This window comes from Schistocerca americana, chromosome X, assembly GCF_021461395.2.
Source record: "Schistocerca americana isolate TAMUIC-IGC-003095 chromosome X, iqSchAmer2.1, whole genome shotgun sequence".
Lineage (NCBI taxonomy): Eukaryota > Metazoa > Arthropoda > Insecta > Orthoptera > Acrididae > Schistocerca > Schistocerca americana.
In genome coordinates this window covers 708,074,188-708,098,795 of record NC_060130.1, presented here as the reverse complement: position 1 = coordinate 708,098,795, position 24,608 = coordinate 708,074,188, and the positions used below count along the sequence as shown (strand labels likewise).

General features: G+C 42.3%; 1 protein-coding gene across 1 annotated transcript in view; it reads right to left on the bottom strand.

Annotated features, from left to right (window-relative positions):
- The window catches only part of LOC124556612, a 126,637-nt gene that overhangs the window by 69,760 nt on the left and 32,269 nt on the right, over positions 1 to 24,608 (bottom strand). Inside the window, exons 2-4 of the mRNA XM_047130579.1 lie at positions 20,686 to 20,880; positions 9,586 to 9,727; positions 9,317 to 9,444 (exon numbers count right to left, since the gene is read on the bottom strand). Of these exons, the coding sequence (XP_046986535.1) occupies positions 9,317 to 9,444; positions 9,586 to 9,727; positions 20,686 to 20,880 (465 nt within the window). The remainder of the gene's footprint in view (positions 1 to 9,316; positions 9,445 to 9,585; positions 9,728 to 20,685; positions 20,881 to 24,608) is intronic.

The window sequence follows — 24,608 nt, the reverse complement described above, 5'->3', positions numbered from 1 at the left end:
ACGAAACTTGAAGATAGACTGTCATGCTGTACAGAGGAAAGATTTTAAGTAAAGCGGCACGTATGTTTCATGAGATAAACGTTCGTGTTAGTTAGCGTACCGGTAATGCGCTACGTAACGAGGTGGCCCAGTGGTTAGCGCACTGGACTCGCATGCGGAGCATGATGGTTCGAACCCCTAAATCTCTTCAGGCAAATACTGGCATGGTTCCTTTGAAAAAGCATGGCCGGTTTCCTTCCCCATCCCTCTCTAATCCGAGCTTGTGCTCCGTCACTAATGATCTTGGCGTCGGCGAACGTTAAACACTAAGCTCCTCCTCCGATAACGCTGTAAATAACATCATCCGCCTAAAAACACGGAAACGGCCGCAGTTCAATCAACCTGGCATTTATAATATAAATTGTGGAGACTGCAAGACGTTTTATGTTGGCCAAATGGAAATAAATTTTAATACACGTATTATTCTTAATACATGTTAGATACAGTAAGAATAACCCATCAACATTCCGCACACATCTGAGAGAAAACAGCTACTCTGCTCTACCATTAAAAAATTTACATAGAGCTAATAAAAGAAAAACCGTGAACCCTTTGGCGGAAACATAGATATACGAGAATCTGATAAAGTAGCCACCACAAATATTAAAAGAACGTACAGATTTACAAAACAGCAGGTTTTTGGACAACTTTAGTAATATTTTAAGTTCCATATGACCCAATGAGTGCGAGGGACTACTTTTACCGCCATGACATATGGTAGTGTTGCGGAATCGCATTGTGCTTTGTGTAGTAGTGACTATTTGCATTATATGGCATTACTAATGTTAATGTGAATTTTAAAGTAGCATATCAGTAGAATGAAAATGAGGAACCATTTTTACCACAGACATAAAAAGATCTTAACAAAACGACTGCATATTTTATGCAGTAATAACGAATGTAATTGCCCGCATCTCGTGGTCGTGCGGTAGCGTTCTCGCTTCCCACGCCCGGGTTCCCGGGTTCGATTCCCGGCGGGGTCAGGGATTTTCTCTGCCTCGTGAAGGCTGGGTGTTGTGTGCTGTCCTTAGGTTAGTTAGGTTTAAGTAGTTCTAAGTTCTAGTGGACTTATGACCACAGCAGTTGAGGCCCATAGTGCTCAGAGCCATTTTTAACGAATGTAATTGAATATATTAATGATGTTATTGTAAAGAATTTTTAGAATTTCAACAGATTTGCGTAACAGAATGTTTTAAAGTAACTGTAGTACTTTTTTAAGTATCAGGTGAACTATCGAAAACGAGGGACTACCTTCTACCTTAATGACATATGAAAATTTTACGAAACCTTATTACGTTTTACGTAGTAACGACCACTGCAGTTAATTATATTTGTGATGTTGTTGTGAATATTTAAATGTAGTACAAACTATGCCAGTGGTCAAAGTCACCACCGGTATAATTTTTAACAAAAACTTGATATATTTTATGCAGCAATAACGAATAGAGTTGACTGTACTTGTAATGTTATCTTAAGCAATTTTAATTTCCAATATATGAGGTCTTTCGTTCAGAATAATGAAAGGTACGGAATGTATGCTATACTGTGGTCAGACGACTGTAATTCTCTCTGCTGGTAAGCGATGCACCTGCTAAGCGTAATGAAAAAATGGCTAGATCTACAGATGCGCCTCCATGTAGTCTCTGCAAAATGTTACTGTCTAAGTATATTCATTGAACGTTACCTGTTCCCCGCTTTTATAACGACTGTATTTACGTCTGTAGAAAATGGTTCAAATTTCTCTGAGCACTATGGGACTTAACATCTGAGGTCATCAGTCCGCTAGAACTACTTAAACCTAACTAACCTAAGAACATCACACACATCCATGTCCGAGGCAGGATTCGAACCTGCGACCGTAGCGGTCGCGCGTTTCCAGACTGTAGCGCCTAGAACCGCTCTGCCACCCCGGCCGGCGCGTCTGTAGAAGCGAAAGGAGAAGTTGTGCTGCTAAATACATTAGGCAAGGACTTAGAAGCCATTTATTAACAGCATTCTAGTTACATGACGTTCGTGGCAACTGTAAGTAATGTAACAGTAACTATAACCTGCAAAATGTAATTATGTTAAAGCGTGCTTAATGTTTTACTTTGTTTGTACTATTATTACAGGCATTTGAACATGGGAGATTCAGAGAACTCGGGCTTGGTGTGAGAGTGCTGTGAGAATAGCTCTGCCTAGGTTGAACACTGTTCACCGGTCTTGGGGCCCGGCAGGTCACTCTACCATGGATACGACTGTCAATGTTCCGGCTGAGGTGACCGAATATCAGCAGTTGGATTAGTGGAAATGCAGTGAAAAAATTAATAGTAAACAGAGAGAAATGCAGAACATGTTTCATTACACTGGAGTAGAGTAGAGAGGAAATTCAGCATTAGAGTTTATTGTAAAAAGTAAAATTAGAATCAATACTGAAAGTTCTGAAGGTATCTTGCACAGAATAAGACTTGTTTTAAAAACAAACACAATATGTTTCATGGCTGCTACTCAACACGCTCACAGTCTGATGAATCGGTAGCAGACCTCTACGAAAGAGCTACAGAAACTGTTAAATAACAGGAAACCACAATACAAGATGATAATGGATGATTTTAATGCGAAAGGAAGACAAAACCTAACGAAGGATGGTTACGTGGAGCGACTGGAGTAAAACCATAATTGAATGACTTTACACATTAATAGACAGTGTCTAGAGGAACAACATTCTCCAGAAAAGAGAAGGAGAAATGGCAAGGAAAAGGAACCAAACCTGTAACTGACTACATTCTATCAAATAATAAAGAAATTATGTAGGACGTAAAGGTTCTAGACCATTTCATTGTTGGTATTGATCCTATAATAGTAAGATATAGGGGAAAATATATACATTGCTAGAATGAAACAGATTTATCAGGCAGGAAATAAAAAACGAGGTAATGAGAAGACGTCTAAAAACAGGGAGTTCTAATGGATTAGAGTAAGCAACAAGCACAGAATATTAGGAAACAAAGATTATTTGTAAATGTAAGGAACAATAATTACCGAAGATACTCATGGAAGCAGAAAAAAATGTCGCAATTACGAACAAAGAAAAAGTAAAGTAAATCTGAAATGGAACAAGGCAGGTACTAAAAAAAAAAAAAAAGTATGAAGAAAACAAAACGGACACTTACGCCGGCCGCGGTGGTCTAGCGGTTCTGGCGCTGCAGTCCGGAACCGCGGGACTGCTACGGTCGCAGGTTCGAATCCTGCCTCGGGCATGGGTGTGTGTGATGTCCTTAGGTTAGTTAGGTTTCAGTAGTTCTAAGTTCTAGGGGACTTATGACCTAAGATGTTGAGTCCCATAGTGCTCAGAGTCATTTGAACCATTTTTTTTGGATACTTACGTTGAGTAGACACTATAGTCCATTAATTAAAATGAGGAATGAGATAGCCCACCCACTGCAAAGAGAAAAGAATTCCTTAAGTGTCTCAGTAGCTCAGAAAATAAGTCAAAAAGCCCAGCTGGTTCGCAATGAAAATGGCGATATTTCGCAAGTCATGTCCATGTCAGGGGATATGTAAAAATCCGTTCGAGGTATGAAGAAATAATGGACGTCGGGAAGAGATGACTTTTCAATACAAGTTATTGACGTAGGAGAAATCTGTGCAGAAGGAACTTGGAACATTATTTACAGAACTATTGCAAAAGCTCACAGTTCCTCGAAACTGGAATAATGCTGTAATTATTATGATTCATAACAAAAGAAGATCCCACCACATAAAAGTATAGTCCTATATATCATTTGTCCATAATATGCAAGATATTCATCGTCATTTTCCGTATAGAAAAATTTTGCCACATGAGTAGAGTGGCATTGTTGGTACGAACACGAATTTTGCCGATATTAGTATCAGCATTCCTGGAATTCTGACATCATCGCATCCAACCACGTGCATCAAGGCCATGACATCATGACTCCAAGAATTCTGACGTCATCATATCCGGCCATGTGTACCAAGGCCATCCGCCTCCCACTACCCGCCTCACACACCCGCATGCACTGCCACCAGCGCCCTCACCACTGAGCCCCCAGCGTCACCGCCACCGCATGCCCATGATCATCGATATCATCATGATGTCAGCTAATTGCATGCAAGCTCGGTTCCCCACTCTCTGAGCAATTTTAATTCGACTGCTGTGTGCTCTTCAAGGATGAAGGTGCTCCCACTACTTTCTGGTAATATGCTCTCCATTCTCGCCCAGTACTTGGGTATTTGTTATACTAAATTAATATCTTTGCCCAAAAGTATCCGGACAATCTAATGACATCACAAATGTGTTACACACAAGTGTCACGTTGATGTAACATTGGCATCTCAAATGAAATACACACGTGTAATGCCGCATCAATGTCTATAATTAATTTAGTGCTCAAAAGTGCCTGTATTAGTTATCAGTAAGATATTGTCACTCTCCATTCGATACCTCAGCTCTGTAGTGTGGGGATCAAGCTCTATAGTGAGAAGCACAGTGAAACAAATGGAGAGGTAAGATACTTTAACAGTGTGACATAATGATGTCATAGTTTAGTCTGCAAAATGTTATTCGAGTGGCTCCAAGTCCAGAAACTGGTAGTATCGGCAGTTTGGTAGGACATTACATCTACATCTACGAGATTACTCTGCTATTCACAATTAAGTGTTGGGCAGAGGGTTCAATGAACCACCTTCAAGCTGTCACTACCGTTCCACTACCGATCAGCACGCGCCAAAAAAAGAGTACTTAAATTTTTCTGTTCGATTCCTGATTTCTCTGATTTTATCGTGATGATCATTTCTCCCTATGTAGGTATTTGCCAACAGAATGTTTCCGCAATCGGAGGAGAAAACTGGTGATTGAAATTTTATGAGAAGATCCCGTCGCAACGAAAAACGCTTATGTTTTAATGATTGTCACTCCAATTCACGTATCATGTCTGTGGCACTATCTCCCCTATTTCGCGGTAGTACAAAACGAGCCGCTCTTCTTTGAACTTTTCCGATGTCAATACGTCAGTCCCACCTGATGCGGATCCCACACCGCACATCAATACTCCAGAACAGGGCGGACAAGTGTGGTGTAAGCAGTCTCTTTAGTAGATCTGTTGCACCTTCTAAGTTTTCTGCCAATCAATCGCAGTCTTCTATTTGCTTTACCCACAACATTATCTGTGTGATCGTTCCAATTTAGGTTATTTGCAATTGTAATCCCTAAGTATTTAGTTGAATTTACAGCCTTCAGATTTGTGTGACTTATCGCGTAATCGAAATTTAGCGGATTTATTTTACTATTCATGTGAATAACTTCACGCTTTTCTTTATTCAGGGTCAATTGCCACTTTTCGCACCACACGGACCTTATTTAAATCATTTCGCAATTAGTTTGGCCATCTGATGACTTTACAAGACGGTAAATGACAGCATCATCTGCAAATAATCTAAGAGGGTTACTCAGATTGTCTCCTATGTCGTTAATATAGATCAAGAACAATAGAGGGCATATAACACTTCCTTGGGGAACGCCGGATATTATTTCTGTTTTACTCGATGACTTTCCGTCTGTTACTACGAACTGTGACATTTCTTTCAGAAGTTACGAGCCGGCCGCTGTGGCCGAGTGGTTCTAGGCGATTCAGTCCAGAACCATGCTGCTGCTACGGTCGGAGGTTCGAATCCTGCCTCGAGGATGGATGTGTGTGATGTTCTTAGGTCAGTTAGGTTTAAGTAGTTCTAAGACTAGGGGCCTTATGACCTCAGATGTTGAGTCCCATAGTGCTCAGAGCCATTTGAACCATTTTGAGAAATCACGAATGCAGTCACATTGAGGCGATATTCCATAGGCATGCAGTGTGGTTAGAAGACGCTTGTGGGGAACGGTGTCGAAAGCCTTCAGGAAATCTAAAAATATGGAATCAATTAGACATCCCCCTTACCAGTAGAAATCCTTAAACACCGTAGGCTAATAGGGGCACACTCCGTTTAAGATTTGGTCCATGGCAGAAGGAAAACTATAATTAACATTAAAACAATAAAGAACGTCTCGGTTTCTCTGGCTACCCCTGCCGGATACGTCCCTTCCCACATTGCTGTGGGAGCAGACAACGCAGTGAGTAAAGGAAATCTCGGCGACTGTTCAACGCAGACGAAGAAACTACTTTTCAACAGCTACCACAGAAATCAACCAGGGACGACGATGACATCATCCGGAGAGAAGAGTCAGTGGACGAAGGGTTCATATCTCCGACAGTGACAGGCAATCACGGTATCCATCGTAGACTCTGCGTGATGTTATAACTTGCGGCCCGAGGACTGCAGGGTCAGTCTCTTTCTGGAGTAGCATCCTACAGTAAATAGTTGTCTTTACACTCGACAGTCGCGGTTACGAAGTTACCTGCAAGTTCAGTGGACTGCTGAGAGACGCCATCGTGGAATGCGCCATTAAACAGATTTGTGATCGGAACCACCATAACCCTAATGCTGCATTGTCTTTAAGAATTTAGTCTCTGGAGGACATTACTGCTGGCGATAACTTGTCGTGGACTAATATACTGCATGGAATATTTGTGAGCCAGAGTTCATGTCAAGAGATTTTGTCGATTATAGTAAATGAGACTTGTTTTACTTTGGGAAATTCATTCGTGTAGTAATTTCAGAACGCTACACTGGCGCAGTCGTTAATGGTGACATAGGTCAACTGAAGTAGGGCCGGCAGGATTGGCCGAGCGGTTTTAGGCGCTACAGTCTGGAACCGCACGACCGCTAAGGTCGCAGGTTCAAATCCAGTAGTTCTAAGTTCTAGGGGACTAATGGCCTCAGAAGTTAAGTCCCATAGTGCTCAGAGCCATTTGAACCATTTTGAACTGAAGTAGAGAGCACGTCACAGTAGAAAGAGGAAGGTTCATCAGGTCAGTTTCTGCCTCATGAAATTGTTTAACACCTGTGGTATCTGTGTCTTTTTTATGGAATATTTCAATTTGGTACAAAATTCTATGTATGTATAAATAGCAGCACTCTTAGATGAGGCAGGCAGTTCATCTCTTTGTGTACTTTCGTCTGCGACACTGCCCTCATAGCTGGCATTATATTTCGGATTCTACGTGACATAGCTCGGTGGAGACGCCGGGTATCTCGACATCGACATTGCTGAGGATCCAATAAAGCTACACAAATTCCATCGCCCTAACCGTCAGGAAACCGAGTACAAACAGAAAATTTCTCTTTTAGTCCGTATTGCCAAGGAACCAATAGACATAAAAGCATCGGTAGGTCAGGTGCACAGCAATAATCATGCAGTGGTTTCCAGAGACGCTGTCCAGGATCTAGCAAAATTGCTATACATTCTCGACTGTGTCGCTAATTGCAACATGTTTTGTCTACTGTCACTTGGACCGTACAATTCAGCAGTGGTTTTGTTAACAAGGAGGAAAGACCAATTTCAGGTGAAAGAAAGAGTTTAGTGACAACCAGCAGCACGTCCGCATAGCCAATTAATAACTGATGAGCACAACAACGTCACGGGCGACCGCACAGTCGTACGTATATACAGAGTGTTTTCACAAAGTGAATCCGAATCTAACGGAGGCCGACAAAGTTTCACACCAAATGAAGTGTGATGCAGAGAATGTCTTCCAAGCGCTCCTTTTGAAGACTGTCACCACGACAGACCGACTTAATCAATTGGTAAAAGCACATCGAGATAAAGCTCTAGGAAAGAGTACTCCGAAAGACTTTAGAGAGACTCCAGAACTGCGTACCGATGGTAGTCTTGGAAGATCAGGACCTCGTACCTCTAATATAGAAAATAGCAAGAGAAGAGATACGGTGGTTTATGACGTCTGTTAACGTCGAAAACAGGCAATCGGATGTTGCAGCATCGGCTGCCGAACACAGACAGGAGGAGGTAGCATGGCTACAGAAACCAAAGCGGTTAGTATAAGTTGTTTTGACGTGAGCCATAATCTGCAGTGTCCCTTTAATAACCATCGTGTTTACTCCTTCAGTATACTGCGTCACTCTCACGGAAATATTACAAAAATTTCACAATACAATTTTTCCTATTCGTTGCTGCCATTTCCCTTAGGGGGTCGCGCGGGGTAGCCGTGCGGCCTTGGGCGCCTTGCCACGGTTCGCGCGGCTCCCCCCGTCGGAGGTTCGAGTCCTCCCTGGGGCATCGGTGTGTGTGTTGTCCTTAGCGTAAGTTAGATTAAGTACTGTGTAACCCTAGGGGCCGATGGCCTCAGCAGTTTGGTCCCATAGGAACTTACCACCACAACACTTAGGGGATCCGTTTTCGGCAGTGCGAGAAAATTTCGGTTTTTTTCTTTCCTGATGAGCTCTGCGCTTCGATCTCGAAGGAGAATTCACTATCGATCTGCCGCTATGGCTGTGTGATCCTCTGTCATAGGAGTCATTCGGATGGAGGGGCATATGGTCAGCACATCATTCTGTCGCCCATTGTCAGCATCCCCAGTGAGCCGCTACTTCTCATTAATGTTGCTCCCCAATCAGCATCTTGAGACTTATTGATATGTGTTCCAGTCCTCCCACCAAGGAAAAATCGCTAACAGTGCTGGGAATTTAACCAGGTTCCTCCATATGACAGTCAGATACGCTGATCACTCAGCTAGGAGGTGAACCACGTGTAAGTCACCGATGATTAATAAACGCCTTTCAAAACTGGCTTGTAATGTTGTGTGTTATCAAGCGGGAGAAGTGTACCACATTGTCTCGAGTTTATTGTCAGTCTGGGAAAGTATATACAACTTATTTGGAAGTGGAAAGATTTCAGTGTTCTATAGTCTGTCATGGCCCTATCTCCTCTGCCGATGACGTTCCTCCCAAATATATGCGAACGATTACTATGGAAACCAGCTGTAGTTGGAGAAGAACAGTATCGGGGAATGCGTCAGAACCACGTTTGTTTCTTGTGTGTCTGTTGCACATATTTTGAGAAATGGTAGTATCGATCAAAACTAAACGAAAATGACTTGTAAACATGAGCTCTGAAACGCGCATATTAAGGTCTGTGATCACATGTGTAACTTCGCTACAGTGAAACACATCTCTTTCATTGAACAAGTGCCCATAGCTCTTAAGATATCTGTTTTAGAGCCTATGTTTACCGGATTTTTTTTCTTGTTTTGGTCTGTACTAGCACATCTCAAAATATGTAATTTTTTTTTTTTACGACACCCTAAATATTATTAGAGGTTATTTGTCCAGCACTCCAGTCATCGTATCAGTTTAGTAGAACGTGTATCAGTGTGTTTTTACTTACGTTTGACGTGAGTTGAGACTAAAGCAGCGCCCCCAGGGTGTCAGTAGGGGATGGAAATGCTGACAGCAGTTGAAAGCCTGTCCTCGCCATTTACATTCCACGAATGTATCGTCACATGAAGCAGACAACTGAAACAAATTTCTGTTGCTGAATTTCATGGGAAAATTAATTAAAAATTAAAGCATGAATAAACATCACATATAAAAACAACATTATAACTAATATATTATTTACCTATGGCATAAATTATATTCTGACTGTAATATTACCTTGGACACTAAAGTTGAGTATCCTTGTTTAGGACAACTGTTGCAAGAAGCTATGCAGCTGATGCAATAATTAGCTCTAGGATGGACTAGATTTTCCAGAAAGGATGAGACTTTTATCACCTCATCTTCTTCAATATAATAACTGAAAAAACGATCAAGCGCTGTGTAAGCTGATTTATATAATTGCAGTCATAAGTAAAGAAAAATGTTCAAAACACGTAAATATAAGAAAATGTTGGAACTTAAGGTCGATACCGATAACAACGAAGCTCCTCATGCATGATTTCAGTAAATACGGTAGTTTCAATTCAAATCGGTATGCATGCTACAGTTTTCCAAAACGCCGAGCATAAAACCGAGTATTTCCAGTGCTTATAGCCCAGGTTATATTGGTGATAAAAAGGTAGAGTTTAGTGTTTTGGAAAGCCCTCGGACTAGGGACCATTTGTATACCCAGCAGAACGATCGTCTTAGTGTCACTATCTTATGATACGGGATCAAAGTATGAATAGTACGCACTACCTCCTGCTTAGGCAAATGGAGCACATCGGTTGCCTCTTCTTGCATTTGATGTGGCCTACAGTGGGTTTGATGAGACTTATGGAGGCACCATTATTTCATGGTCTGTTGCTCGGAAAACACCACAAAACAGGTTTTTTACTATATTTTCGCCGTCACCAGCAGACAAAAACCCAGCCTAGGGTTCCAAGACTGTTAGATATACCAAATGACTGAAATTCTTACTATGTATTCCTAAGATCCCGATATCGAACAACCTTCAAAATTTTCTTGATATATTTTTCCGTTTCCAATATACAGAGGTTCAAAGTTACCCCGCTTGTACACGTAAAATATGGTGTAAGGTGAAATCTAAATAACAAATAACCTCAGAAAATTGCTCAAATTTTAACGGTATATTCTTTAGGCATTTATCTAGCAGAGCTATCTATTATCGAGAAACACCCAAAAAAAAAGCCTCGATTTCTGAGACGGCTACGCACAGCAAATTGCTGTAATTTTTACAATGTATTCCTAAGACCCGATCTCCAACAATCTTCTAATTTTCTTCATATCTTTATACTTTTCCAAGAGACAGAGGTTCTAAATTGACCTACTTGTACACGTAAAACACGTGCGTAAAATCCGGTGTGAGGAGAAAATATAGTTTATTAAGTGATGTAGCACGGAGAAATATGATGTTACGTGTCCCCGTTATCCTCTGGGAACCGCATGTAGACGTACTGAAGCACATGCAGAAACTTTTGCACGTAATATCCGGTATGACGTATAAAATTAGTTTTGCGTTATTTCAATTTCCCATAAGTAAACTATCTAAATTTTACACACCAATACACTTCTTTTCATATAAGTTAATGCAATGCAGCAAGAAAAGAAGGGTACCAGCAGAAAAATGCTCCTATCGGAGCACAAAAAATGCGAATATGCTCCGGTTTATTTAAAAGACTCTGACTGAAACGTGTCGTACCAGCTGCCTCATTCTACTTCCCTCGGCATCTTTAAAAATTTTCCCAAAAATTTTTGCATGCCAACGTATTCGCACTTTCTTACGCTGAGAGAGTAGAAGATAATGACTGTGGCAAGGAGACGGAAAAGTAATAAATACTGGAAGATAGTAGTTGTGATATAGAAAAAGAGAAGGAGACATTGGCAGTGTAAGAGAAAGAGAGGGACCAGTGGCAGTGGATCATAGGTGACAGTGACAGAACAATGCTAGGAAAAGAGTGAGGGAGACGGTGGTGGGGGGGGGGGGGGGGGAGGAAGGAATAAAGAGAAAGAGAAAGTGTGTGGGTGAGAGCCAGTGATGATGAGAGACTAGTGGATGCGAGTGAGTAACAGTTAGGGGAGCTTGAAGTGAGTTGCACAATCAAAAACGCGCGAATGTGTTCGCATGCCACAATTTTCGGGAAGACTTTTTAAACGTGCTGAGGAAAATAGAATGGCAGCTGGTACTCCAGTTTTCAGTCAGTCTTTTAAATAAACAGGAATATATCATATGACAGTGACAACGAGGAAAAGAGATAGATAGTAACAGTGAGGAGAGATAGCAACGGTAGGAAGGAAGGAATGAGATATTAACAGTAAGAGAGAGTAAGAGGAAGACAGTGACCGTGAAGGGAGACTTGTAGTAGGACAGAACGAAAGGACTGTGACTGTGACACAGGAGACAATGACCCAAAGACACAAAGAGATAATGACAACGAGATGATCTGAATGAATGAATGAGAAAGTTTAACTGGGAGTGGATGGGTATGAGCAGCTTACAGCGATGGACTAGTGGATGTGAGTGAGTAACAGTTAGGGGAGCTTGAAGTGAGTTGCACAATCAAAAACGGGCGAATGTGTTCGCATGCCACAATTTTCGGGAAGATTTTTTAAACGTGCTGAGGAAAATAGAATGGCAGCTGGTACTCCAGTTTTCAGTCAGTCTTTTAAATAAACAGGAATATATCATCATTTTTTGCGCTCCGATAGGAGCATTTTTCCCCTGGTGTTTCATTTGACCAAAAGTTATAGGAAAAATGAGAATCCTTTTTTTTACGAATATCCATAGTTCATGAAACATGATGCGGAGAGTAAGAAATTCGCATGGATTCTGCTTGCAGATGAAATGCTGTGAAACTGTGATGTGAGTCAATTTCATGTTAACTATAAGGAACTGCCTCAAACATGCTTCCGACAGAGCCCAGATATCAAATGTTCTCGTAGAACAATAAATAACAGTGCAAAATGAGTATTTATAATTCTCACTAGCTCGCAGATGTACGCTCGGCTGTTGTCATGCTCGGTACCCCAAATTTGGTGTCCGCAGTTCGTGGTCGTGCGGTAGCGTTCTCGCTTCCCGCGCCCGGGTTCGCGGGTTCGATTCCCGGCGGGGTCAGGGGTTTTCTCTGCCTTGTGATGACTGGCTGTTGTGTGTGCTGTCGTTAGGTTTAAGTAGTTCTAGGGGACTGATGACCATAGATGTTAAGTCCCATAGTGCTCAGCGCCATTTGAACCATTTTGAACCAAATTTGGTGACCATTCCAACTGTTGTGATCACCATTGCGTTTTCCAGGTGCTCAGCCTCTCTCGCCTTGTGCGATCACAAAGTTCAGTGAACGCTTGTCAATAGTACCACTACAAGCGGTAAATCACCCATAACTCTTCGTCATTTTTCACGCGTTTTTATTATTTTGCCTATGAAAATAGTCAGCTATCAACAAGTGAAATTAAAACTGGACATTTCACCAAGAAATATTACCGTTAGTTTGCTTCCGATCCCTTTTCACGAAATAATAAAAGCCACTTCAAACTTGATTTCTACAACTACAATTAAAAAGTAAACAAACTAGCATCAGAGATAAAATGGTAATATGTGTTTCGAGCATTATTTGTAGGCCACTAAGTTGTATACTAATCTTTAAGGAGTCTGTAACTATCTTGATTTGCCTTAATCTATTAGAAAACACAAACTTCTGTTTTCAGAAAACAGAGAAGGCAGAGATGAATAACTGCTACTACGAAGAATGAAACTTTAATAAAGGCAACTATTTATTTACAATTGATATGAAATAGATAAAAATTTCAAAGTTTTACTCTCCTTCAAAGTAGTCGCCAGCATTGTGCATAAGCTGTTGCTAGCTGTGTGGAAGTCGTAGGATACTTTCAGCAGAGCGGTCTATTGTTTGAGGGCCCGCATCTCGTGGTCGTGCGGTAGCGTTCTCGCTTCCCACGCCCGGGTTCCCGGGTTCGATTCCCGGCGGGGTCAGGGATTTTCTCTGCCTCGTGATGGCTGGGTGTTGTGTGCTGTCCTTGGGTTAGTTAGGTTTAAGTAGTTCTAAGTTCTAGGGGACTTATGACCACAGCAGTTGAGTCCCATAGTGCTCAGAGCCATTTGAACCATTTTCATTGTCTGAGGAATCTCTGTAGCAGTTCTGGAACGAGTTCCATGAAATACTTCCTTCATCTTAGGAATCAACTCGAAGTCACGCTATTTCAGTTCAGGGAGTATGGTGCATAATATGGCACTTCCCTGGACCGTCGGCCTAGCAAATCAGTCACAGCTTGCGCTGCACACACCCGAGCATTGGCCTGCAAAATGATAGGTGGCTTCTGCAGAAAGTGTAGACATTTCTTTCTCAAAGATAGTACCAGGATTTGCTCTAAAAATGAACAGTAACACATACTGACGATCTAGTGTTGGAGGACAATTTGATTTAGGATAACACCAACACAGTTGCATACGAGAATCACCATAGCCTTCATATTGCCGGTGCTCTGGAGAACTTTCGATAGGCTTGGTGACTCGTTATGACGTCATTCGGTTGATTGGCTTTTCAGGTGTAGCTCGTACTATTTGGCCCACGTCTCATCCAGCGTAATCATACGAAGTAAGAAAGCTTCTCTTTCGGTTCATAGAATTCTAACTGTGTACGAGGAGCGTCGTATCTTAGACATCGCTACATTTCCATCAAATCGTACTGGCCAGCTGACGAATCGTTTGATGTCGATCACTGTCTACTATATTGGTGAGCTCAGACACTACTTCTTCACTGACACGAGGAAGACCTGGCCGAAGAATGCCTCCCACATTTTAGCGTCGCTCGTTGACAGTTTTTATCCATCTTGCCACGCTTCTGCAAGGCAGTGGAGATTCCCCACAAGCCTCTTGAAGATCTTCGTGGCACTGTGGTGCTCTACGTCCTCTGGCACATTCAATTTTCATTCAACTCAGGTGTTCTTGTTCCGAAAACATTGTGAGAGCGCAAGGGCAGACTGTCCTCTACACGAAGCTCCTTCTCTTAACTCACCAATGCATTGGATTGGGAATGAAGGGTTAATTCGTGCTGAGATCTGTTCAGAAAATGACAGAACTTTCTTTTTTTTTTTTAAACTTATCATTAATTTTACAGATAATTGGTCCTTGTCCACTTTCCCAGAGGTGTTTGCGTTTCTCGAAGCAGTCTTGGATGACTTCATTTGAGATGGCCTTTAAGGGCTGTGTGGCAATTGTTTCGATTTCGTCAATACTCTGAAAACGGCGTCCTGGTAGCACTGATTTTAATTACGGAAATGAGACGAAATCGCAAGCAGCCAGACACAGCAAGTAAGGAGGCTGCGGGAGGACAGTCGTCTGATTTTTGGCACAAAACCGAGGAATTTACAAAATTGAATGTGTGGGCGTATTGTCGTTGTGCATTGTCTCACAACAACTCTGGTCTATTTTTGCGCATTTTCCCACTTAAACTCTTCCGCAATTTCTTTGACAGTCTATCGATGATTTGCACGTATAAGGTCGTTGATTTTCTAAACGTGTGAGTCATCAGCTGAAGTGGAAGGCGCTCCTGGTCGAAGATCACCTTCAATTGACTGACGTCACTTTTAAATCGTGAAACACATTTGTAACCATATGCACGAACCACAACATAATCTACGTAAGGTTGTTTCAAAAGTTGAAACGTTTCTGCGAAAGTTTTCCCCAATTTCACGTAACACTTTACGTCGCATCATTGCTGCAGAAAATCGCACATTTAAAAAATCGCCACTAACATTTAGCAAGTTGCAGTCGAATAACAATATCACGAAAACCAAACTAGATATCAGCACTAAAAAAATAGAGTTAAAAGGAAGGTAATGCACAAGGCAGTGCTGCCACCCGCATATCACTAAGTATCTCCGTTGGAACGTAATTCAAAACAGACCTCGTATGTGCATTTAACTAACATGTAGTATAGGCGACAGTAATTGCTTCCGTTTCATTGTCTACAGAGCACTGCTGCCACTATTGAAGTTCTAACCCTCGTAAGTTTCACTTTTCTCTGTTAAATAATTTTCTTAGCGACAGAGACGCACATTTCTAATCACAGTTCGATCGAGTTATCATTTGCCAAATATATAATGAAACCGTCAAAGATAATTTTTGTGCGATCTTTGGTGTAGCAAATGGGTGAGCATTCATATCATAAACATCTAGACACAAAACTCAAATCAATTCCTGAGGGATTTGTTGATGGATCTTTTCTTGTTCTGTATGTGTCTCAGTGGCGTACTATTTCTGTTTGGTAGTGATGTGAAATATCAGAACCTGTACAATAGTGATAAATGAGGAATACAGACACACAATTTTGTTCAGAGAATAGTCCCTTGGTGAACAGAAGGTCTCAGTGAACAGAAGGTTTCAGCATTATATTTTGAAACGTCATAGTCTTCACTCGGCTCTCCCACCGACAGATGAAGACAGAGCTGCTATCTGTCTGACAATGACTTACCTTCTGTGGGTTAATTTTGAAATAATGACACACATGCTCCCTGAGACGTGTTGTTTATGTAAGTAATTACTATATATGAACTTTTGAAAATTTTTTATAGTTAGGAATGCCATCGCTCACTTTCCTTTATTTCTAATTGAACTGCTCAATAAATAGCAATACGGTTCTGTTGGTAGAGTTTTAATTATGTATGTATTGCCACGGATCAATAAATCAATTAATGATACGAAACAAATACACAAATTTAATGCCATAATAACTATGTGGGGAAAGTCACACTTTGTACCAAGACTCTTTCTGCTTGTGGCACTGAACGAAGTAAGCTCCGTTAATCTCCTCGCGAAAGACATTCCAGACAGTTTTTACCCTAATGCAAAGGTGAGTGCACTGATTACTGGTCAGCAACATCCCAGGCTTGTTCAGTGATACAATAATGAGTATTTGCACTTATTGCTTCCCTAATCCATTTACGATTATTCAGCGTTCCTGGCATCTATTAATGGTTCAAATGGTTCAAATGGCTCTGAGCACTATGGGACTTAACATCTGAGGTCATCAGTCCCCTAGAACTTAGAACTACTTAAACCTAACTAACCTAAGGACATCACACACATCCATGCCCGAGGCAGGATTCGAATCTGTGACCGTAGCAGTCGCGCGGTTCCGGACTGAAGCGCCTAGAACCGCTCGGCCACCGCGGCCGGCCATCTATTCATAGTCACGATTGCCCATAGTATTCAACAGCAACCAAGGCATTCGTCGGGCATATGCAAGGCATTCGTCGGGAATTAAGCTGTCTAATACATAATGATATTTATCTGAATAGCATTCCCTGACTACTCAGTTATCAACATAGTCAAAACTGAATCGAGACTCGTTCGAATAGACGATCGGTTTCAGTTGATATCTACGTTAACATTTACTCCACAAGACACTTTACAGTGTATATTGGAGCGTACGCCTCAGCAGTATTAGCGACTTCCTATCCTGTTTCCTTCACGTACGCAGAGAGGTGAAAATGAATGCTTTGTATCCACCCTAATCTCTCTTACCTTGTCCTCTCAGTTTTTATGACCGATAAACGCGATACACAAAGCAGGTAGCAAAACTGATGCGCGAAATAAGGGAGATAGTGCCACAGACATCATACGTGAATTGGAGTGGCAATCATTAAAACAAAGGCGTTTTTCGTCGCGAAGGGATCTTCTAATGAACTTCCAATCACCTGTTTTCTTCTCCGATTGCGAAAACATTCTGTTGGCACCCATCTACATAGGGAGAAATGTTCATCACGATAAAATAAGAGAATTCAGTGGTCGAACAGAAAAAAATTAAGTGCTCGTTTTTTCCAGCACGCCGTTCGACAGTGGAACGTAGAGAGACAGCTTGAAGATGTGAGACCTGAGTTTCTCCTCCGTTGCAGTTTGCCTTGAAAATGTCGGGGTATACTCCCTCCGAAACATCGGCGGTCGCTGAAAATATTACCTGGCTGAATACCCAAAAGTTCCCAGAATGAGATTTTCACTCTGCAGCGGAGTGTGCGCTGATATGAAACTTCCTGGCAGATTAAAACTGTGTGCCGGACCGAGACTCGAACTCGGGACCTTTGGCTTTCGCGGGCAAGTGCTCTACCAAATTTTTTTTTTACTTTTTTTTCATTTTGTTCATTATTGATCGTTGTGTTCGGTCGTGGCGGACGTCGCAAGACATCCTGTTCAAGTTCGGTGGTTTATCCTTCCACTCAGTTTTTTATTACAGAGGCCAACTGGCTCTCTGGCCGAACACGCTAAGCTACCGTGCCGGCAAGCTGAGCTATCCAAGCACGACTCACGCCCCGCCCTCGCAGCTTTCCTTCTGCCAGTATCCAAAAGTTGTTTGAAAAGCTTGAAGGTAGTTCATTGAACCCTCTGTAAGGCACTTTATTGTGAATAGCAGAGTAATCACGTAGATTTACGTAGATTTAAAAGAACCATCCCGGTATTTGCCTGAAGCGATTTAGGGAAATCACGGAAAACCTGAGTCAGGATGGCCGGACGCGGGTTTGAACCGTCATACTCCCGAAATCGAAATCCAGTGTGCTAACCACTGCGCCACCTCGCTCAGTTATGCTGACTGCTGTTCAGCGGCGACAAAGACTAGAATCTGCACGCCAGTACCGCAACTGGACGTCCACTGAGTGGGACAGGTGGTCTTTTCATACGAATCACGTTTTATGTTCCATCTGACAGATGACCATTGGGGCTTATGGCGTGAAACGTCTGAAAGCAAAGGGAGAGTTATGGTCTGGGGAATGTTTCCGTGACATTCCCTGAGGTGATATTTGCTGTGGCCTTCTCCACCAGACATCATGGCGCCTAGAGTATCAGCAACCAAACTGACAGCCTGAAGCCGCGGGTTGCCCGATTCGCAGGCACACCGAAGCACTACACAACCGACAGGCAATAATGATGAACAGCCACAACAACAACAACAACAACAACACAGCAAAGGCACCAGCGGCCACCAGGGGCGACTACTGCCCACATAAACATAAGGAAGAGGACGCTGCAGATCCCAGAACTATTTTCACACGTGAAACCACGTGATGGAAATAGTTCCGAGGTACTCATCAGCCGAAGTGCTATAAAGGCCGCCGTGCGGCCGCACATCGGCAGTTCATCAACCGCCAGCAGACGTGGATAGCTGCCGCCCTGGCAGCCCGGCTTGGACCTTCTCGCTGATCTCTGGATTAGGCTTGGTATATCGGAGAAGTCTCTGGCGGAGACTAGTAGGAAATTATTTCAGTTGTTTTCTATATTATTCTTGCATGTAGTTGTGATTCGAAGACGGATCACTGTTTTGTGTTGGTGTTATACTTGGAGAATTTGTTTTGGTTAATTGAACAGTCCAATAAGTTGATTTCGGACTTCGATCGTTTGTTTCTTCTGCTTACGCAGACATATCAATATTGTCATTCTGGAAGGCACCAACATTAGTATGCATCGATTCTTGGCGACCAGGTCCACAGCTACAGGCAGCTTGTTGCACGTGCGTGGTTCGAAGAACATCACAATGAGTTTACCGTACTCTTTGGCCACTAAATCCCTGAATTTAAAACCAATTGAGAATCTGTGGCCCATCTTGATCGGGCTGTTCACGCCATGGATCCTCAGCAGTGAAATCTAGCGCGGCTGCCCACGGCAGTGAAGTCGGCATAGCTCTATAACTATGTCGGTACCCTCCAGAACCCCACTGACTCTCTGCACGTCCGCGCTGCAAAACCGGATTATTCTGGCTTTTGACAGGTGATCACATTAACGTGACTGGATCATGTATAATTGTTGTCAAATGGTTCAAATGGCTCTGAGCACTATGGGACTTAACTTCTAAGGTCATCAGTCTCCTAGAACTTAGAACTACTTAAACCTAACTAACCTGAGGACATCACACACATCCATGCCCGAGGCAGGATTCGAACCTGCGACCGTAGCGGTCGCGCGATGCCAGACTATAGCGCCTAGAACCGCTCGGCCAATTGTTGTCAACTGCGTTAGGAATATTTGCGTTTAATAATAGAAGTAGCTTTGCACTTGCTGGGTTCTGTGTCAAAACGCCAGCGTCATGTTCCGCAACATCGACAGAGCAGACTAACGATGTTTATACTGCAACCCAAAAACGAGCATCCTTACGTAGCAGAGTATATTCCCCATTCCGCCACTTCAAAAAATACAAAGAGTAGTGGGGAGGATTAGCAGTACAGTCGCATTTATGTTACTATTTGGAAATAATTTCTGATACACTTATCACAGTCGGCCGCGGTGGTCTTGCGGTTCTAGGCGCTGCAGTCCGGAACCGCGGGACTGCTACGGTCGCAGGTTCGAATCCTGCCTCGGGCATGGATGTTTGTGATGTCCTTAGGTTAGTTAGGTTTAAGTAGTTCTAAGTTCTAGGGGCTGATGACCTAAGATGTTAAGTCCCATAGTTCTCAGAGCCATTTGAACCATTTGAACTTATCACATCAATTCATCCTCTAACTCCACGTATCAAACAAAATTTTTCAAAATTTCTGCAGGCATCTGAAAACATTCCTCGTGTCACGCCTCTAAGAGATTGTGATGCATAGCAAGTAGTCATCCTTTCAGATGCGGTTTCGTATGGAGCAATAGCCAGTATTAGTGCTGTATGAAGCGGCATGTATCGCTCGCTGCCAACCCATGCTAGCGGGCTTCAGATGAGATGGTTAACATAGCGCGTGTATTAATCTGTGCTATGAAGTTAATTTCAGGCACATGTATCCTGTTTGGTGTCGTAATTTCTTCAAATTTGAATGTGTATATATTTACAGTGGGAGGTAAATGGTAAATATCTCTGTTGACCAAGGAAACACGATATGATCCTACTGTCAGTGTAATCAATGATTAAATTGTTACAACTTTCAAAAGAATAGAGTTTAGAAACGCATTCTCAAAATCCAAAGTGATTGTTCTCCACATGATATACGCTTCTCGATGAGAAATAGTGATAAACGGAACCGACATCCCATTCCGATTATCTCAATATTGATGTAAATTATTGGAATGACGGTACCGTAGAAACCCAATGTCTAGGGAACATTGAATAACAAGGTTAGGTGAGATGTTGAAATAAAATTTAAGAAATGAAGGTGGTATCAGCTGTAATTTGTAACACGATTTTAACTGCTCCAAATATTGTACAACTTTCACAAAGCAGGTGGCATCAACCTTTTTTGTGCTGAATATGTATTTAGCTTTTCCACCCATGGGAACAAACACCTAGTACAGAACATTAGTTGAATATTTATTATAATAAATACCAGTGTGCCGTGCATTACCTCCGCACGAACTTTTCTATTGCTTCCTTGTTATCTTCTTCGCAAACGGATACGGCAGGTAACGGTAATTCCCAGTGCAAGTAATCTGTTTCCATCATGAGTTCTGGCATGTTGTATGCGTCACGTTCCAAGAGTAATCGTAAAAGCACGAAAGAAAAGAGGGACAGAGCTGTTCCATATAGTGTCGCCGATATGCTGGAACCAAAAGAAAATGCATTTGTAGTAGAACACTTAAACAAAGTAGTTTTGCACAGAAAGTTTGTCATAATACCAGAAGAAGTAAGGTGGATCGGGTACTGAGAAATAATTTTCTTCCTAGATACAAGTTGCCTGAGTGATATCGATACATCTTCCAAGAATCACTTATGTAGGACGGCTAACTACTTACCTCTTTCCAGAGTAACTATTTAATAACAAGGTACGTGACGGGATTACACGCAGTAGCAAGAGGCAGTGTACAAAGCAGTGCATCAACCAATACCGTCGTTCGGCCACATGGGTCAGTCATATATGTTTCAAGTTGTGCATTTTTAGCATTCATTTTTCGGATCAGTCTTCTTAGAGTGACCGCTGTTTTACTACTGCTGAACACTTAGTGGATAACATAGAGGAACTACTGTTCATTGAACAAGTGAGAGCAATAGTAGTACATACTCAGGGTGTTACAGAACGATACCGACAAACGTCGGGCAGTTGTAGAGGATCTCTTGAGAAACAAATTGACGATAGGAACCCACGTTCGTAAACTTCATCCATCGACGCTACAGGGAGTTCAAGTTACAGGCGCCTGAGGCGACGCCACTTCTTTGGCTCAGTGCACACGAGCGAACTAATATCGTGAGTTCGTAGCGTCATTTTCTGCCGCGTTTCAGTAGTGCATGAGAAACAAATAAGCAGCGCACATATCGGCATTGAGACTGAAATATGGGACAAATCTCGCAAGGTGCATCGTGAAGGGATTAAGAAGAAAGCAGCATTGTTTCAGGTGTGTGTAAGGTTTTGCGAGAGTGTAATCGTATGAAGGACGCTCCTTTCACCAGACGTGGACTAACCATTGGGTGAGTCTAAAACCTCCTGTTGCAGTTCTTAATGTTTTCATAAGCGAAATACGCAAATCCTGCCTGATTTCTCCTGACTACGTGCATAATGGTTGGCTTCCAATCTAGTACTGGTGCGCGAATATCGCTGCGATGTCGTCGTGTGTGCACTGAAACCATTTCCGACGCCGCGATCTCGCATCGAGCACGCGCGGTTGTCAATCGCTCTTCTGCATCGAGCTTTCGGCAGCAAACGTGACTTTTTATGCTGAAGCACTGCAGGCGGAATGTCTTGCAATAGACGTGGGCTGTTTTCAATGATCGTGACTGACTGTCACGCTCTCCAGCGGAGAAGATAACTGTTTACAATATGCCACTGCGATGTAGGGTAAACCGGGAGGACACTCGTGGGCTACCAAATCCACCTAAGCTACAGTGCAAGAGCGTTGCACGAGATTTTGGCTAAAATCATCCTTAATATTGAAAACCCCTTGTTCTTACAGTTACAAAATGTAAAATTAACGTTTATGTAAATTTCATCTCAAAACAACATTTGAATAATTCGTTTATCTGTCCTTCTTACTAAGAAACTTCTGCGTTTGTAAGGGCATATATATGAGAGACAGGGACAGAGAGAGATAGTGAGTGGGAGAGAGAGCTGTTACAGCGTCTTCACTGGAGAATTCATCAGCGTTGCCAGTTGTCAGGAGAGAGAAAATCTCCAGCATGTGCAACAGGACAGAAACAGAGTAAACTGCCGACGCTGCGAAATCAGAGGTGCATCACACACCCAAGTCTTCATGTGAATACTAACTTAGAAAGAAGGTTTCAAATTTGATGATTTGTGCTTTAGAACTGGTAGATAGTTCTCGGGATTTCTGGGATGTTGCTGTTAAAGTGAAGAAGGAAGGAGCGACGGAAATTTGATATTTAATGTCCCAACGATGACGAGGTCATTAGAGAAGGAACAAATGTTCAAGCTGAGGGAAGTAATAAACAAGATCAGGAGTGTCCTGTTGAAGGGTATCAACCCAGCGTTTGCTGTTAGGTATTTAGGAAAACCAAGGAAACCTAAATCTGGATGACCAGACAAAGATTTGCACCACTGTCCTCTCGAATCTGAGTCCAGTGTCTTACCACCTTCCCATCTCCATCGGTGTCCGTCTATTAAAGTGATGACTAATGAGGTCTCTTCCTCCTAATCAATTTATTATATTGGGAGTCTATTATTGTGGTGCTAATCAAGAGACACAAAAGTTTCTACATTTTAATCATTAGGTTTGTCTGCTCCTGTTTTTGTTGCATGAGACGTCTGTTATTACCAATCAAATAACATCATCAGTCAGGATTTAACAATATTTTGTAACCACTTGGGCCAGGTTTTATATGACCTAAAATCACCATAATAAGCACAAAAAATTTGCTGTTTTTACCAAAATTTACAAGAATATGCACAATAACATAAAAATTATGAGCTAAGGATATTAGAGTGAGGTAAAAATTTATTTTGTGAAGTAAATTAGTCGGTCTGTTCAAATCCCGTCCGACTAACCAAACGCAAGATTTCTATGGTTTCCCTAACCTAATTCACTTACGACAAATGACAGGATAATTTATTTGACGATCAAATTCCCTTTACTCTTTCGCTAGACGTCAAATGGTCACAGCTGGTACCGTTGGATTACATACGCACAGGAAACTGAAACACTTGCCGAAAATCATGTATGTATATTGAAAGATATTTTGCTTCTGAGGATAATGATCTTACACATGCCTCGGATACGTTAAAACGCATTTACACAGGATGAATACAAAGTCTTCTGGCAACCTTTCGGAGGTTTTCGTTCACAGGCGCTGAGTAATTTGACAGGAGGGGCTCTTTGGCACCTGTGGCTCATTAAAAAGTAACCTGAAGTCTACATCTTCATCTACACCAGTGCTCTGGAAGTCACTGTGCAGTGTATGGCAGGGGACACTTCTTATTCTATCATATGCACTATTAGACTTTCTCCCCATTGCACTAGCGTGTGAATATGGGGAAGAAGGATTCCTTAAATGCTAGTGTGTGACACAGTTAGTGGGCAGTAATATATTCCTGTATTTCACACTTAACACTATTTCTTGAAACGTTGTAAGTAGGCATTTGCGGTTAATTACGCCTATTTGGATGAAGCTCCCCCGTGAGTGAAAAAAAGTTACCATTTCACTGTCCATTTTGTATATGTTCAGTATGCCCTGTTAGTGCTATCTGGTGCCTCACCCTTTAGCAATGTTCTAGGACGGGCCGCAGAATTGTTTTTTAAGCCATCTGTGACATTACTGTCACACATCGCTACGCAGTATTATTTCATTTTCTGCGGCTATTTCGCAATTATCTAGTGAGTTGGAGCAGTGTGTCTGACAAAGCAGCCCTGCTCCCGCCGTGGAGAGTTGTCTGCCCGCGGAATAGTCCATATAGCCTCTCTTGTTTGCAGAAAGATCGTCGTTGAATCTCATTAACTCGAGCAATGTGAGATAAGGCAGTTCGTAGAAACCAGGCAACGACCCGATCTGCATTTACTGAAAACCGGTCTGGCGCCTGCACCACCCAGGGCCAGTGTACGCCTACATCCTGCGGCCACTAGAGAATAACTGAAAGCAACATTCCTTCTTTCCAGCACCGTTTCACCAGACAGGCGCCGTGGCACCATCTCGCCAACATGGTACAGTCATTTGTGTTCACTCTAAAAATTTGTTTCAGCCAATAAAATTGTACTACGCTAGATGGAGTTCTTGGTGCGTAATACTGACCAGTCATCAAGACAATTCTCCGGGCACGTGCCAATTTCGTGTTAAAAATGTCCTTCTTTTACGCAAAAAAAGGGAAGATGCATGTGCTTTCTCGTG